Source organism: Anguilla anguilla, chromosome 1 (assembly GCF_013347855.1).
Source record: "Anguilla anguilla isolate fAngAng1 chromosome 1, fAngAng1.pri, whole genome shotgun sequence".
NCBI classification, from domain to species: domain Eukaryota; kingdom Metazoa; phylum Chordata; class Actinopteri; order Anguilliformes; family Anguillidae; genus Anguilla; species Anguilla anguilla.
This window is the reverse complement of record NC_049201.1, coordinates 84,602,818-84,618,980: the sequence shown is the minus strand read 5'-3', so window position 1 is coordinate 84,618,980 and position 16,163 is coordinate 84,602,818. Positions and strand designations below refer to the sequence as shown.

At 45.4% G+C, this 16,163-nt stretch overlaps 1 protein-coding gene across 1 annotated transcript; it reads right to left on the bottom strand.

Annotated features, from left to right (window-relative positions):
- Window positions 1-571: 571 nt before the first annotated feature.
- On the bottom strand, window positions 572-15,140 carry si:dkey-262k9.2. The gene is made up of 8 exons (XM_035414010.1): window positions 15,119-15,140; window positions 8,227-8,279; window positions 7,001-7,042; window positions 6,412-6,429; window positions 5,444-5,578; window positions 4,548-4,616; window positions 3,555-3,597; window positions 572-1,479 (listed from the first exon to the last, which is right to left on the bottom strand). Exons 2-8 carry the CDS (start codon window positions 8,267-8,269, stop codon window positions 1,434-1,436), a joined length of 396 nt encoding a protein of 131 aa, XP_035269901.1. The 5' UTR covers window positions 8,270-8,279; window positions 15,119-15,140; the 3' UTR covers window positions 572-1,433.
- Between the last annotated feature and the right edge of the window lie 1,023 nt (window positions 15,141-16,163).

Genomic DNA, 16,163 nt, shown 5'->3' with positions numbered 1-16,163 from the left:
GAGATGTCATGTATGCGTGCTACACGGCACCATGACCGTCAGTCAGCAGCACTGAACGTTTATTCAGTGCTTACGAAGGCACGTAGCACTTATGTAGGACGCATCGTAATCAGTGATAGGGCATGAAGGGGAAAGAAAGGGGAACTGTCTAACTACACAGGGAACATTTACGCCGGCTAATTAGCACGATGCTATGAAAGTGGGGAAGTTCAGACCAGTGGTTTCCGCCTGAGTTTTGCTCGCAGCAGGCTTAGTAACATTTCTCCGTCTTTGACTGCTGTGATTCATGTTGGTAGTGACAGACGAGAACACGAACACTGCTCTACACAATGAAAGGGGGGGAAAAAAAAGCAGGTGCCCGTACGGGTATTCATGTTCAGCAGTGTTTCCCCAGCTACACTTAACAATGACAGCTACATGCCACTGCTATTAAGAATTCTTGGGGGGAAATTCCCCAAAGGTCTGTGTGAGAGTGGTTTGGAGTGGCTTTGAGGATGTGATGTCTCTCAGTATAGCCCATAATAACTGTTAAATTATGTCCTGTTCAAAAACCCAAATTGTAGGGGGATTCTTTTTTTTTTTTTTTTCCCCTGCTGGGCCAGAAAATCATGGCTGAGGTGAACCAGCCCCTTAGAGGAAATTAAAATTGCCTGAACGTTGAATGATGCTACGAGGTGGATGGAGGAGTGTTTTTAAAGCATGTCCCATCTCTACAGGAAATGGGGATGCCATAGGATTTTTGGTTCTTTTTTTTTTTGTTCTTTGGTCTCGATTGGATTTCATCTTCTTGCTTATGCTGAGGAGCCTCTTCCGTTTCGCAGTTGTTTCACAGCGTGTGAAACTGCAGCTGTGGCTGAGAACATAACCACGTAACCATGCCCATATATGGACAGTCCTCAGTGGGGGGGGGGGGAGCTAAGGAAATGAAAGAATTGGAACGCATACAACTTTAGCAGTCATGTAGTAGTCTGATTCACAGGATATGGACTGTGGGAATAAGCCTGCCACTGGCCGACTATTTCAATCAGAATTCTCCTCCCTGCATCTTGGGCTTAGCGTCGCCCAAGACGACTGTGATTGGTTTTTAAAGAAATACAAACAAGCCAGAGCGTTTTTTTTTTTTTTTCCCTATACCGGAATGATAATGGGTTCAAGCCAGACCTTTCTCCAGCGCTGGCACAGCGCTGAAACGAAGTGTGGAGACGGGTCTGGCTATACGAGACTGATTCTTTAGCAACTCCCTGATCAGGAGCATGGGGGGTCCAATTAGATAGGCGAGGATCCAGCATAAGTCATAATGTCCCAGTGAGAGAGAGAGAGAGAGAGAGGAGCCAAGGTTGCCCACAGCTGCAGGAGAAGACACCAGTATTGCAGAAGCCCATGAAGCAGCGCCCCCTACAGGTCCTCCTCAGGTGGGCAGGCTTCGGTGAGGCTTAGATGGCGGGTTTCTCCGACTGCTCTACGGGCACAGAGTACACTCTGGGGGGAGGAAAGGGGGGGGGGGGGAGAGAGAGAGACATAATTTGACATTAGTTTTTAGCAAATAGGTCAAAACGTCAAGGAGGAGATCGATTTTTAAAGTTTCTCAAAAAATTCAAAATGGCAGAAAATCTAACCGCACACACTTTCTCAGGGTAGTGACCGTTTTGTCATATGAGAGGAGATAAATCTAGCAAAGAGATAATTTTGATTCCAGATCACAGGGTTCAGGAGTCGCGGCCTGTAAGTGGATTGTCAAGTGTTTTCTGTAGCGCCACCAAATGGCCAATCAAGGCCAAAATCGCTGCGTTGCCATTTGGTGTACCCCTCAATCAATGAGCAAAGTTTGGTAAAAAAACCAACCAGGCGGTTTTCCCAGAACTGCAGAAAAACACGGCAGAATAATAATAATAATAATAATAATATCAAAACTAAGGGAAACAATAGAGTGGCTTTACACCTTCAGTGCTTGCCCCCCTAATAATCAGAATACGCCTAGACACACAGCCTAGATACGCCGCAGAGGTTGCTAGGGACAGGCGCTGATGTTTTTTTTCCAGTAACAGCTCCAGGTAGGCTTTGAGGCCGCAGCAGCGCGCCGTTCATCCGACGCGCTCGGGGTTGCGTTTGTTTTTAAGCTTTCTTTTCAGCGAACGGATCACTCAGCACAGCGCCAGCGGCGTCAGCCCCCGCCCCCAGCGGCGTCAGCCCCCGCCCCCAGAGGCACCTGCGAGGTGCCAGACGAATTTAACCCTAATCAGACGGTCTCGCTGCAACCGCAGATTCGTTTTTTTTATTTTTTTTTGTTTTTTAATCCGCTCGGTGTGGGCTACTCGCGTTAAAGACGCACTCTCATTCAGGGACCTCCCGGGTCTGCGGGCCGTGGGCGAGCGGCCCTGGCGAGAACAGAAACTCGATTACTCCGCAGAAACGGGAGAACGCGCGACGCGCTTGTGTAACAAAGCGCTGCTAACGCACATGCGCACATCCCCCCCAGCACGTTTGCGCTGTCTTGTTATTTTCATAGACCGAGTGGAGGGAGAGAAAAAAAAACTATGTCTCACCGTTAAACTGGTTGAGGCAGTTTCTTCCCTGTTTGTTTTCGGCGTAGAGCATACGCTAATGCAGGGGGTTTTTTTCCTTGACGTACAGCTGTTTTTTTTATTTTTTGTTCCCTGCCAAAGAAGCCTGTTTTGTATTAAAGGTGCAGTCACCTCGGGGACGTGTTGGGTCTTGCACTGCCGGGTTAGACTCAGGCTGATATCTTATTCTTCTTTTTCTTCTTTTTTTTTACACGGGGTGGGGGGGGGGGGGGTGCAAAGGTGACTCAAACGACGCGTGCTATTTCAGAGCAAGTCCGTGCCGGCCCAAAGTGGGTGGATGCACTTCTTCTGCTCAGCTTCACATTGTGAGGGCTGAGTGTTTTGGATTTGACGTTGACGTGTCCCTAATGCTGTACAAATTGTCAACCTGACGGGGACTGTTACCCACCCGACTGGTTCTGTCACCCTCCCCGGGGGAGGCTCATCCAGCGAAAAACTGAACACTCATCTCTCTCCCAAACGATCGGTGACTGCTGGTTTTAAAGTAATAATCTTGGTGGTTCAGCGCCAACTCGCTGCCACAGTGAAAGGAGGAGAGACCTTGAGCACTCTTCCTTCAACAAATTCACATTAATGGTCATGAAACTGTGCCATAGGCGACCTGAATAAGACAAACGATTTCTCACAGTAAGCTAACGCAGAAGCAACCACAGACCGATTATACGTGGCATTTTTACCTAGCTTACTATGTGACAGAACTACCAAGCTGAATAGGTCTGCTTTTTTAATTAGAAGTTGTGTTATTCCAAGCTTCTTTTTTCCACTAACTGTACAGCTAATCACAATGATTTATCAGGTTGTTATGACTTTTATTTACAAGCGAAGTCTGTTCAGAGCGCACACTCCTAAAACAGAGATGAGAGTTGATTGTCAGGTTGTGCTGTGACTTGCTAGTCTTGCTAACCCGCAGGTAGCACAGACCTTAGACAGGGAATCACGATGTGATTGTGACTGGAAACTGTCGTCTCTTACCCTTGCTGTCGATTTAGCATATGGCGTCTGACCAGGATAGCGGCTGAAAAACAAAAACAGAAGAGGAAGAAAGTTAGTCCTCCCGCTGACTCCTCTGTGTTATGTCACCTGCAGCCTTCCCAGGTCTGTATTTACAAACCTTCCGTCAGGCTTCTGATAGTTACAACATTGTCTACAACACTGAAAACTATCCAACACACACACACACACACACACACACACATACATATGCATGCCCATGCACACACACACACACACATGCATGCTCACGCACACGCATGTGCACATCCACACACACACACACAGACACACACATGCATGCCCATGCACACACACACACACATGCCCGCGTGCGCACACACACACACACACACATGCATGCCCATGCATGTGCACATGCATACACACACACACACACACACATATCATGCCCATGCACACACACACACACACACACACACACACACACATGCATGCCCACGCGCATGCACACACACACACCGCACATGCATGCCCATGCACGCACACATACACACATGCATGCCCATGCACACACACATGCATGCCCACACACACACACACACACACAGGTATTTCATGTGCTGACTAAGCGGGCAGTCTTAAATATTCATGTGGAAATAAAGGAACAATGTGCACAATGCGTTAGTCACAGCAGCAGGCTGGAACAGGTGAGGTTAGCAGGTTAGTCGTGGCGCCCGCGCGGCCATTTTGATCTGCAGAGGCCGACGCCCGTTTCCCCCTGCAGCGCTGCTGCTCGCACAGTGTTCCACGGCGTCGCGAACGCAAATGTCTCTTTTGAATACTGAACGCAGACACATCTAACCATGCAAATGGGGCCCCCCTGCAAGATGGGAAGGGATCAGCGTATCGGAGCAGGGCGGATGGCGGACAGCACAGCCAGGTACGGGTCAAACTGCCGAGAGTGCGCGTGGGCAGGGGGAGGGGGGGGGGGGGGGTTGGGCACTGCCGTACCTGCAATGGCGACGGCAGCCAGCGCCACCACGCACACGACCGCGATGACGATGGTGCTGGTCACTCCCTCTGCAGGTGAAAGAGCAGAAAGGCAGGTGTTAAAATCAAAGGGACTGGCTGGGTGGTCACAGCGTTCACGTCCCAGTCAGGACAACGGCACCGGTGCCTAACAGAGTCATAACCGCGAAACCTAGCAGCGACTGACCGCGGAACTTGTGACATTCTTAAAAGGAAAGCACTTGCATAACGGCACATTCGGCAGGAGCATAAATCAAATGGACGGAAAATCCTGGACATTGGCCAAGTGTGGTTTTAATTTACCGGTGTCAATTTGTTAGCCATTTTGAAATACCGTTAAGCAACATTCCAACACCGACGCTCACTATGTTCATGAACACGCTTGATGCTGCAAAATCAATATGTTTACAGAACATATATTACATTTTGGTAGATAAACAGAGGTGTGCTAACCTGCATATAACGATATACGGGCCAATCACTAGCCTAGGGTTTGTGAGAGTACAACACAAACAGACCTTGCCATTGATGTACACTGTATACAATGGAAGTAAGAAAGCCCTGGCATGGCGCAGGTTTAAATCAAGTGTGGAACACTGACTGGACCGCCCTTTATGCAAGACACCTCATTAATGAACTGGATAATTCACTCCTACACAGTTCACAGTTGTTTTTGGCAATAAGGTGCCTACAGCACATAAAGATCATCAGTATTAATTCAACTCTAACACTGATCCAACAGCGATGAAACACACCATGTGCGTGTAAAAATGTACTGCATCAGTTTATCTAACACTAGACGCCTAAGTGTGAGGTACATACGCATGCTTCCCCATGTTCCTCCATGTTCTGACACGTGAGGAATATTGTACTTTTACCTTTTTCATCATTTGCTTGCGCCTTTTCCACACTGTCAATCATCCGTCCATCGTGAATCGCCGGACCATGCTCAGTTTGGACAGCGAAATTCTTCAGAACACTCTCATCTTCGATACGTTCTTCGACATCATTTGCTGCAACAGAAAAATATTATGCACACCGACAGCTGTATAAGATAAGACAAGATATAACATATACTTTCATTGAACCCTGTGGGGGTAATTTGTCCTCTGCATTTGACCCATCCTAGTTAGGAGCAGTGAGCAGCCACAGTGCAGCGCCCGGGGACCAACTCCAGTTCTGAGGCCAGTGTCTTGGTCAAGGGCACCTGCAGGAGCGCACCTAACATGCACGTCTTTGAGTGTGGGAGGAAACCGGAGTACCCGGAGTAAACCCACGCGAACACGGGGGGAACATGCAAACTCCATGCAGAGAGGATCCGGTCGGACCCGGATTCGAACCCGAAACCTCCTTCTTGCGAGTGTCCGCCCACTGTATTCACCGCTGTGATTACACGCTCAGCTCCTCGATGTACGGCACTAGCGCACACACACACACAGATGTGACAGGCTAACCCATTTACGAGGAAGCTCGTAGTGGACACTACCGCTACAGCCATCAGTGGACTCTAGGCCTCTGCTGTAATGGCTAAATTGATCCCAGCACTTTGCTGATCCCAAATGAAGACTGTTTCGCTCTTGCAAGCAAATGAGGACGAGCGGCAGTCAAACAATGTTGGGAATGAAACGCAACACCGAAGTTCCTTAGCCCTGTCTGAGATACAGCGGATCAGAGTCTCCAGGCCTCCTTCAGGGGATGACGCATTATCTATTAGGACCCAGTGAATATACAAGAAAATCCAGTACACATTAACAGGGTAGTGTTCAAGACACCCACACGCTGCCCTGTCACACCACACACCCCGCAGGGGTAGGGGAAAACTTCATAAGTAACAAAGTGAACCTACGTCCATCTTCGTCGTCACCTGCAGAAAAAACAACAAGGAAAGAAAAGGGGAGTGAGGCCAGTTGTTCACATTTCAGAGAAAAGCTTCGGTACACATACACCCTGGAGCATTCATTTAAACTATACAAAATGCAATATCCATTTGGACGTAAACAAACACAAGCCATTGTATCTGAAGACGGTGTCAAAGGTAATTCTGACACATATTATATCATATGATGGAATCACATACCAAGCTAACGACAATGACATTTTGCCCTTGCTTCAAGCAGGAATACATTTGCATTGTATTCACAAAGTTGTGTGGAGAGAGAGAGAGAGAGAGAGAGAGAGAGAGAGAGACAGATGGGTGTACGGTTCAAGTTAATGTGAAACTGAGGCTTGGATTAATTCAGCGTTTGTCCTTTGACTGACAAATCCATACTAGTTTTTGTGGGCCTTTTTTTTTTTTGGGTGGGCAAGCTCAGAAACCTACTACTCAAAGACAAGGACCAGCGCTGCTAGAACCGAAGTGTTATTACCACCTTATGACTCAACACCTGTTTGTTAGGAAAAGCACTGCGGATTGACGATTGAGAAACATTACATACCGCCGTCCCCAGAAGGTTCATCGTCTACTTCTTCCGAAGTGACTGCGGGAGAAACGAGGGTACAGATTACGCCGGGCCTCTATTCAGCACAACAATGAGAAAAAAACATCGCGCTGACCGCAATTACATTCACATTAAAGTCAATTAGCTTGTGCCTTTTATTATAATCAAAAACTTGCTAGGGCTGGTACTTTGTTCCATCACATTATCTACCATTAAATGTTGCTTTCACACAAGTGCAGAGCCATTATGTCTTTTCCCATTTCACCAACGTCTCTGTTAGAATTACGCTCATGCATTTTTCTGTTTGGAATAATTAAATTCAACACAAAACGCTGCAGAATTACACTCCAGTATTTTTCAGGATGGAATAATTGAATTCAATACAAAGCACTGTCACATGTGACCACAGCTCAAAGAAGCTATGTCATTTGCTCGGTTTGTCTTCTTCCACGAGGACACAATGGCTGCTCTCGACCGGGAAAGCACTCTGGCCAAGTACAAGTCAAGCATCCTACGTAAGGTGCTCTGTTCTATGACGGACATGACAAACGCCTAGATTCCAAATGACAAAACTCAGGCCTAGTCTGCTCAATAGTCATTTAAACCTCTGTGAAGACAGCATCAAGCCTTGAGCCTCAGGAAAACTAACAATCAGTCTCTGGCCGTTAAAAAAAAAGGTATTCTAGGGCCGTCTGGGTAGTGTCAGACGTTCCTGCGAACACAATTGGCAGTGTTCGCGGGTGGGAAGCCGGTGAGGTTATGAGTCCTGATCGTTGCATTAGCGACTCCTACTGGTTGATCGGGGCACCTGTTCAGCAGGGAGGGGATCTGGGGGAGATAGCGTGAACCTCTGCACGCGTTACGCTCTCCTAGTGGAACTCCTCGCTGTCAGGTGAAAAGAAGTGGCTGGCAACTCCACATGTATTGGAGAAGGCATGTGGTAGTCTACACCCTCCCCAGACCAACAGAGGACAGCGCATCGACCAGGACTGTGTGATACACACGGGGGAATTGGTATAACGACTAAATTGGGGAGAAAATGGGAGAAAAATGACAAAAAAAAGGTATCCTGAAGTCCTAAGCATCCCTGCACAAATACTGTACATTGGTTTGCACACTGTTTGCTTCGCTGTTCTAAAGCATATATGACCACCAACAGACATATATGGGAATGGGGGTACCGAGAGCAGATGAAGTTAAATGATAGGCATACAAGCACTTACCTGCTGTACTTAGAACCAAACACAGAATGAGAAGTCGCAACATCTTTAAACCACTACGGGGGGAGAAGAAAAGAAAAGAGTCTCTTAACATTTATTCATATTTCTTCATATTTATTTATTAACATCATTCACTAGTGCCAAGTATAAATGTGAGAGCCACAGGTATCTGAATATGGCTGCTGTATCTTAAATGTGTGTGTTATAAATGCGTCTCAGGGTATATTCAGGGCTATTCTCAGCATTTGAAATGAACTGCTCACGAGTGCTGTGGCTTTGCTGAAGTCAGGCAATCCAAGTGAGGACGAACAGCTGCTCAAACGATCACAGCATTATGTGCAGGCATGCAAATGTGACAAACAGGGCTTTCCTGTTCAGTTCTCATTCAGTACCGCTTCAAACTGACCTTTGACATTTGATGCTTGACCCAGCCCACCCCCCCGCCCCCCGCTCCCCCCCACTCCCTTCGGAAAAAACAAAAACAAAAAAAAACTAACCACGACGCTGACTTTCATGCGGAATTATGCCAAGCTGACTGTTTCTGCTCAGCTTCATTTAGGCTGGACACGGAGCAACTCGACTGAATACTGTCCTCCCTCCCTGACCTCAGATCTCAATCGGCTGTGCGAAGAACAAAACCCTTTTTTTCCACTGAGCTTAGCAGAAATCGGCTTCTGCTTTAGTCCTTCACCAGGGCCAGTCAGCATACGGCAGTCATGCGTTCAAAAGTACGCCAAGCGATATTTTCCCAAGCCATTCTACCATGTCGTTTTTATTAGAACACGCCAAGCCTCAAATATTATGAAACAATGATCATTTATTTTTTTAGTTTTGTACAACGTGTCTCGTTCTCGGCACTTGCTAAGAACAAACATTGTGTTTTCTATTTGTTTCCGTGGTAGTGCTATATTTGTTCCATTTAGTGGCACAAAAGCAGGTTTAATAAATCTGGCTAGGTGAGAGGCCCGGGTGCTTTCTCACAGTTCCCGACACCATTTGGTCCATAACAATAAACCTTTTTTTTTATTTTTTGTTAAATTGCTTTGTCAGATGTACAGAGCAGGTGTTGCACATCTGTTTCTTTCCCACGTATCCACGTCAGCCTAGGAAAGCCTCCACGTGCAGTCTGGGAAACAGGAGCACAATCGGCCAGTGTTTATAAACAGGGCTGCACCGGGACGACTTCCTCCCAGGGTAAGAGTCCAACCAACTCAAAACCCCTTTCCAGCATTTAAACAACAGCGTGCCACACTGGGACGTGATCGGACACTTCATTTCAGAGCAAGCCCCCACCCCTACCACTCATGCCCCCCCCCCCCCACAACAGCAGCCAGAGAAGCCCTCTTTTGAGAATTGAAGGGGGGGTGGCGGAGGAATAGCAGTGTGCCAGCTCAGCCATTGTGGTCAAAGCCCATTGTTCAGACCCAACTTCCTCCAGCTAAGGACTGGGCTACCGCTAGCCAGCGCTACACGGGTGACCGGCTGGCCGGCTCTCTTAGGAAACCACGTCCTTCTTTTTTTTTTCCAGGGGGAGTCGGACGCTTCCGGCTCCCACGGCGGCCCACGCTTCGGACGTCCGGCCCGCATCCCGCTGGGACCCGGCGCAGACCAGAAGGCCCACGGAGGGGTCGGATTCATTCATCAATCCATTCAATTGAGTTTTTTTTTTTTGGGGGGTTTTTTTTTTGGGGTTTATTTTAAGCAGGAACGAGCCCAGCTGTTTCTGGCTTGGCGCAGTTTGTCGACCTTCTGTTGCATTCTACGTTCCTCATCTTCATTTCTTTGGGCACAGGAGCTGTTAGCAAACTCCTCTGCAGCAGGGTCAGAAGCTTAGCTGAGCCTCACACTATCGCTAGTGTTAGCTGCGGTTGCGGTTTGTCTCAGTTGTTCCATCGTGGAAACTTTGCACTTGGTCACAAAGACGTGAAGAAGCACACCAACAACACTATAATGGCTGTACAATTCCCTATAAAATTGAAATGGCTGTACAGTTCCGTATAAAATGACCTAGGAAGTCATACTAAAATCCCCCCAAGATCAAAATTTATGCGCGAGCTACTTTGGGTAAACCACTGAGTCCATCTAATTTAGAGGAAAAAAAACTTAACAAAGCACAAAGCCTCTTAGCCAAAAAGCTAGCCAAAGCTTATCATTAGACAATAGCTGATGGATTTGCGTGTATTTGTATGCAAATTGAATGTACACTTCTTGCTTATTTCTGATTTCACTCAATTTTCACTTTTAGAGTTAACAATGCACAGCTAAGTCAGTTCTCGAAAAAAAGAAACTGAATTCATAAATCTATCACAAATCAAGTGCCACAAGGAAGCAGCCACTCGTAAGACTAGGATTGTTTACTTATATTTTTTTAAACAGTTGTTTTTACTGACAGGAAGATAAGACATGCAAATACATGCATGTGCACACGTGCACGTGCACACAAGCACACACACACACACACACACACATACACAATGCTGCTAACCACAGGAACAAAAGCTTGCTACATGCTGACACCCCAAAAAAAAATTGTTTATAGTCTTTAGTTTTTTCGTGGAAGACCAGGACCTGAATTCCACCGCTTCCTCCTCATGCTGATGACTGACACGAATTTGACACCGCAGATAAGAATCAGTTCTGACTGTGGGACAGACTGTAGATAAGCAGAAGTGGCTAAAAAGTGAGATGAAGTGCAAGCTAGTCACGTACAGTGCAGAGCCGCACTGCGTGGCGCTACGCCACGCTTACTCATTCCAAACACATGCACCCGACCTTGAAAGAAGCCTTCACTCTGGGGAATAAAAAGACTTGATCCTTTAAGATATTATCTCACTGTCACGGTTTCTTCTGATTCAGTGGAGAGAGAAATTATCCTTACGGGAATGTCGATTCTGATGGTCAAAAAAAAAAAAAAATCTTGTTTTCCCTAGTCAGTCGGTGCTAACACTCAAATGCTAGCACCCATTCAAAGCCAAACTTGATATGTTTACTATGGTACAAAAGACTATCGTACAAACGAAACTATAATGCAGCCAGGAGAAGCATGGCTTTGTATGCAAACACACAGGGCTATAACTCAGGGCACTGCAGAAACTTTCTTGCCTGCTTGGGGCCCCTGGAAGCTGGATGGGTAAGGGATAACCTACGATGAGGTGGTCAGCTATCGAGAAATAATGACCGATGCAAAGGTCATTATTTCTCAATAGCTGACCACCTGAGAGTGGATTATGCTGCTTGTTATACTGCTACTTACCATATGAAAGAAATCGATCAATAATAATTTGACACATAATATTGATTTAGAGTGATTTTATTAGTTCAAACAAATGTAAATTATTATTAAACAAATTTTCCATGGCGTTCTCATAGATAATATACGCTATTCGGGGTTTTCGGTTAAAGAGGGTATTGGAGTAAGATACAGGGCAAGTTAACACTAGCAACAGAGCCTACTTGACGTCAATAGCACGGTAAAATGTCCAGCATACTCTAACAGTGTAAATTCAGCTCTAACAGATAACATTTGGTATACCGCAGAATTCTAGAAGCGATTAATCGGAATTAGAATCGAGCGTTAAATAAAGCCGCGCGATAATGGATTGCGTTCAACGCGCGTCTCGTTTGAGCGCGGTCTACTGTGACAACATCAGCTTGCAGCGCAAACCCCGCCTTGTTTGAGCACGGCGAAGAATCGCACACGCGTGAGAAGAGGGGCTTGTGTCCGTCCGTCTCTCCAGGACGAGAGGAAGAGGAAGCACGCAGTCCACACTGCCGGCGAGTCCGGGCCTGGATCTGTGCCGATTCTGGCCCGAAGTCCCCAGCTATGAATGACGGATCTTCCCTTAAAAGGCCTGCCGTCTACTGCCACAGACAAAGGAAACACAGACTGGTCTACTTCCTTCCTACACTCAATAGCCCAGCAGATTCTCAGCTGCCGCTGCAACAGCTATGAATGTAGCGTCACACTGCTACACACTGTGCTTCCTGTGCCACTTGTGTTACGCGTACCTCCATCCAGCACTTATTTGTGCCTTGCGTCGTCGTCTTCATATTGTAGCTTGTGATGCCTCCCAGTTTGACTTAGTATAGGTTGGGTCAGAGTAATGTTCACTGTTTGAACTGGACTTGTTCACGGCCATGAATAACTGGTACAAAATGTGTATTGCACCTTATCGGACCCGTGTTTTGCAGTTGTTCCAATGACCTTTGGTAAGCACTTATTGTACGCCGCTGTGGATAAAAGTGTTGGCCAAATAAATGTAATGTAATGTAACGTGGGGAAGGCTGACTACCTATCCTTACCCTAAAAGGGTATGGGGCCTATACGCTGCTAGCCCCTAAACGTGAACTCAACGCTTCGATCGGTTGCCCGTGCGACTTCAATTAGGACGCCTTTCATAAACCCATATAAAATTTGCAGTACCCAGAACTAATCCAGGAGGTGAATTCATATTAACACCTTCTGGGCTTCTTGGCTAGAATGTCTTGTAGTATTCTTATAGATTTGTTCACCTACAACAACAACAACAACAAAAAAGAACTATGGATATGTAACCGAATTTTGAGTCACTGTACCTACTAGGAATCACTGTACACGGGCAACCCTGAGATTTCTTCCCATCAGAGGGCTTTGACTGTTTATCTTTGCCTCCCTGCTTGCTTTTTAGGGTTCTGATCAGGTTTTTTGCCCAATTTTCCTTCTGTTAACTTCTGTAAAGCGTCTGTGTGACAGTTCTCTGTAGAAAGTGAGGTACAAATAAAATTGATTTGATATGAATCGAGATTTAATCCAAGGACTCCAGCACTGCATCGCAATAACAGTAGCAGGTTGTACTTCAGGATTTTTTAGACAAGTTACACAATGATAAATAAGAATGCTGCTTGCAATTCTTACATGTCTTCTTTATGATGTTTTTCATCCCTCGTACATTCGCACAGGATGTCAATCAAAGTCTATGGCAGGGCACAAACTACATTAAACTATAAATATCTGGCGCCATGGTAATTCCAGCTGCATCGCAAGTAAACCCCTTGTTTTCTTGGAAGCAGCAACACAGTGTCTGCAAACAGCTTGCTTTAATAGAGGCAACATCTGACTGACAGCCACTTCATATTATAAACAGAAACACACACACAGACACACACAAATGTCTACCATACAACTAATAGTACATGGAGTTGCGTGGAAAAATAAGGTCACAGACATGATTTGTGTGTTGGTGCTGTGTCATGTTATCTCTCTGTAAATCAATTACACCTCCTAACACAATACCTCACTATGGTAAGCTTACTAGCGGTAATGGCCATCTTTCCGTTTTGAATTTATTGGCATCACCACATGACATTCATTCAAGCATATCTAAACATCCCCTGATATCCAAGGATTCTGATGATACTCAGAGACAAAACTGGAGGAAGTGTTTACCATCTATTGTACATGCACACCAACATCGCCTGTTCTGCATCTCCAGAATATGGTTGCTAAGGGCGCTTGACATTTTCTTCTGAACTGTGCTTATTTTATGAAATAGTCCGAATGTTTGGTTCTCTGGCTCCACACTCCATAAGTTTGCTGATTGGATGCCAGTGTGGACCCGCTGATCACTTGATACCACCACTGAGGACACTCCAATCAGCAATTCATAGCTTCTATGCCTCTGCAAAACCCGGCTGTCTGAGACACATATTCATGTCACATCCATACACAGTGGCCTTTGAATTCTTTTTTTTTTTTTTCGTTTGTTTCCTTTTTTATCTCTGAGTTGCAAGTAAGATGAAAAAAAAACAGTCACTCTGTCTTAGTCACGGTGAGAGGAAGTCAGCATAACTTCAAAGCCTATGTGCTGAGCAGTTTTGAATCCACAGACGGACGGCATTTACCCCATGAATATGTAGCTCTTGCGGACTGTTTATTCGGCTTTGGAAGAGTACAACAACAAACAGAATAAAGCAGACGCAATCCTAACGCATTCACTCGCGGACGGTGCACGTGGAACTAGCTTTACCAGGGCCTCAAAACTGCTATGTAACCTTAAATTTAGGGTTGGTCATCTCTAGGCTTTCTTCAGAATTTTCTTCTCACTCTAGCCACGAAATACTTGGATGCCATTGCAACCAGAGCATTTAATTTAATTAGAGACAAATAAGACATCCAGGTTAACCATCAAAGCCACAGCTTACTTTTTCAGTTCTGAACTGACAAGCACAGGCATTCACGCTGTCCATCAAGACGAGTCAACGAGGACTGAGTTCAAGCAAGTTATTTTTTTGAGTAATCAGTCTTTTAGAAGTCTTTACATCTTTGTATTTTTTTGCTGATGGTGGAGCAGAGACCCGAGGCTGTTGGTGGAAGCAGACTAACTTGTTCTGTTCTGGCAGAAGTCCAGAGAACTGAGGTCATTCAGAGAAGGTTTCAACATAAAATTCAGAATTAGCTGAGAACTTGCTACAACAAACACTCAAATGTTCTCATGTCGATCGAAATAAGCGCTTGTGAATACTTTCGCACGTTACGTGTTATTACTACTGTGTTCACTGAAGGTTACCGAAATAGACTAAAACAGATGGCAGTTCACAGAAGGCACATCTAAAGTGTATGACGTGCAAACAGCATAAACATTTTGTCAAAACACTTGAACACAGGTACGAGATTCTGAATAAAGTACTTTATGAATACAATACCAAAGGCACAGGGACAATCTGCTTCAAAAGCAGGGCAAATGGAAGCACACTTTACAATACAACAAATAAAAAGTCCAATCGATTTTACAGTTACAGTATTTTTTTAGAATACACGACCATGCAGCCATAGCCTACAAAAAAATATTTCAATCAATAATTTAGATTCCTAAAAGCAGAGACACATATTACATGACAAAGTAGAAGTTAAGCTCACCAGAAGAAAAAAAACCCCGCAGTTCTTACCTCAGCTGCAGCGTCAGGTGCTTTGCGTTTGACTGTACTTCACAGAATGCTCGACTCAGAAGCAGGAAATCACACTCAGTACACCCCCATTCAGAGGAGCTTGCGCAAAACCATAAATGGGATGCGCAGGGTAAACTTCGAGTGGGAGAAATTCCTGTGGTATTGTGCCAACGTATGCGTATAAGCGCACTTTCTTAGTGCCGGGAAAATAAAACGTACAGTCAGAAGTACAACGAAAGTCAACCGCACATATTTATTTTTTTCTGACTTGAAATTGAAATATTTGGTTCAAAAAGCAGACTGGTCATAATTAACAGTCGCCTTCAGTACTCTCTAGAAGATAGTCTATCTTCATCTTGTTCTGCTGTGTGCAATTATCCACTGTCTTGTCCTTGGATATTGTGGTATGAAAAAGTATGTCTCCCACGAATTACAGCCATAATCAGGCGAAGTGGACAGACTTGAGATTCCACGCGTGTTGGGGGGAGTGTAGGTTATACAATAATTCAGGTTACTTCGGCCAGGGGGGCGCAACAAGGGCCGATCCGTTTCAGAATTTTGTGCCAACTTCTGCTCTTAGCTCAATCGTATCTTGATCTGACATTTCTACAAGCAGACTGCACATCCTAAAGATTTTTCCTGTGCTCAAGTACAGGATTGAACCATTAGTTTTTATAGCTGTCATAAAACTAAAACAAAGATAATTTGTTGAAACAAAACCCAGCACAGAGACCTACTCTCCAGGACCGGAGTTGTACACCTTTGACATGGGCCAATTTAACAGCCTAATCAATTGAAATAGTTTGAAAAACGATTTAAATTGACGCATTTAAAGTTGGTGTCTCAAAAACGAAGATATAGAAATAGCGTCGCAGTCTAAATTTCAAACTCAAGGGTAAGTAGGCTAAAGACGACCCAAACAAGCAGTCTTTGGTCAGGAATTTAAAAAAAAATAAAATAAAAAACAATAATTGTGCGCAGTACTTGGACCTGGCAGCATATAGACTAATTATCTA

What these genes read in the sequence shown, in the direction of transcription:
- si:dkey-262k9.2 (XM_035414010.1), bottom strand. Translation starts at nt 8,269, where the DNA reads ATGTTGCGACTTCTCATTCTGTGTTTGGTTCTAAGTACAGCAG. An exon ending in GCAAGCAAATGATGAAAAAG is followed by an intron (nt 4,617 to 5,443) that starts GTAAAAGTACAA and finishes TTTCACCTGCAG; the next exon opens with AGGGAGTGACCAGCACCATC. An exon ending in ATGCTAAATCGACAGCAAGG is followed by an intron (nt 1,480 to 3,554) that starts GTAAGAGACGAC and finishes TCCTCCCCCCAG; the next exon opens with AGTGTACTCTGTGCCCGTAG.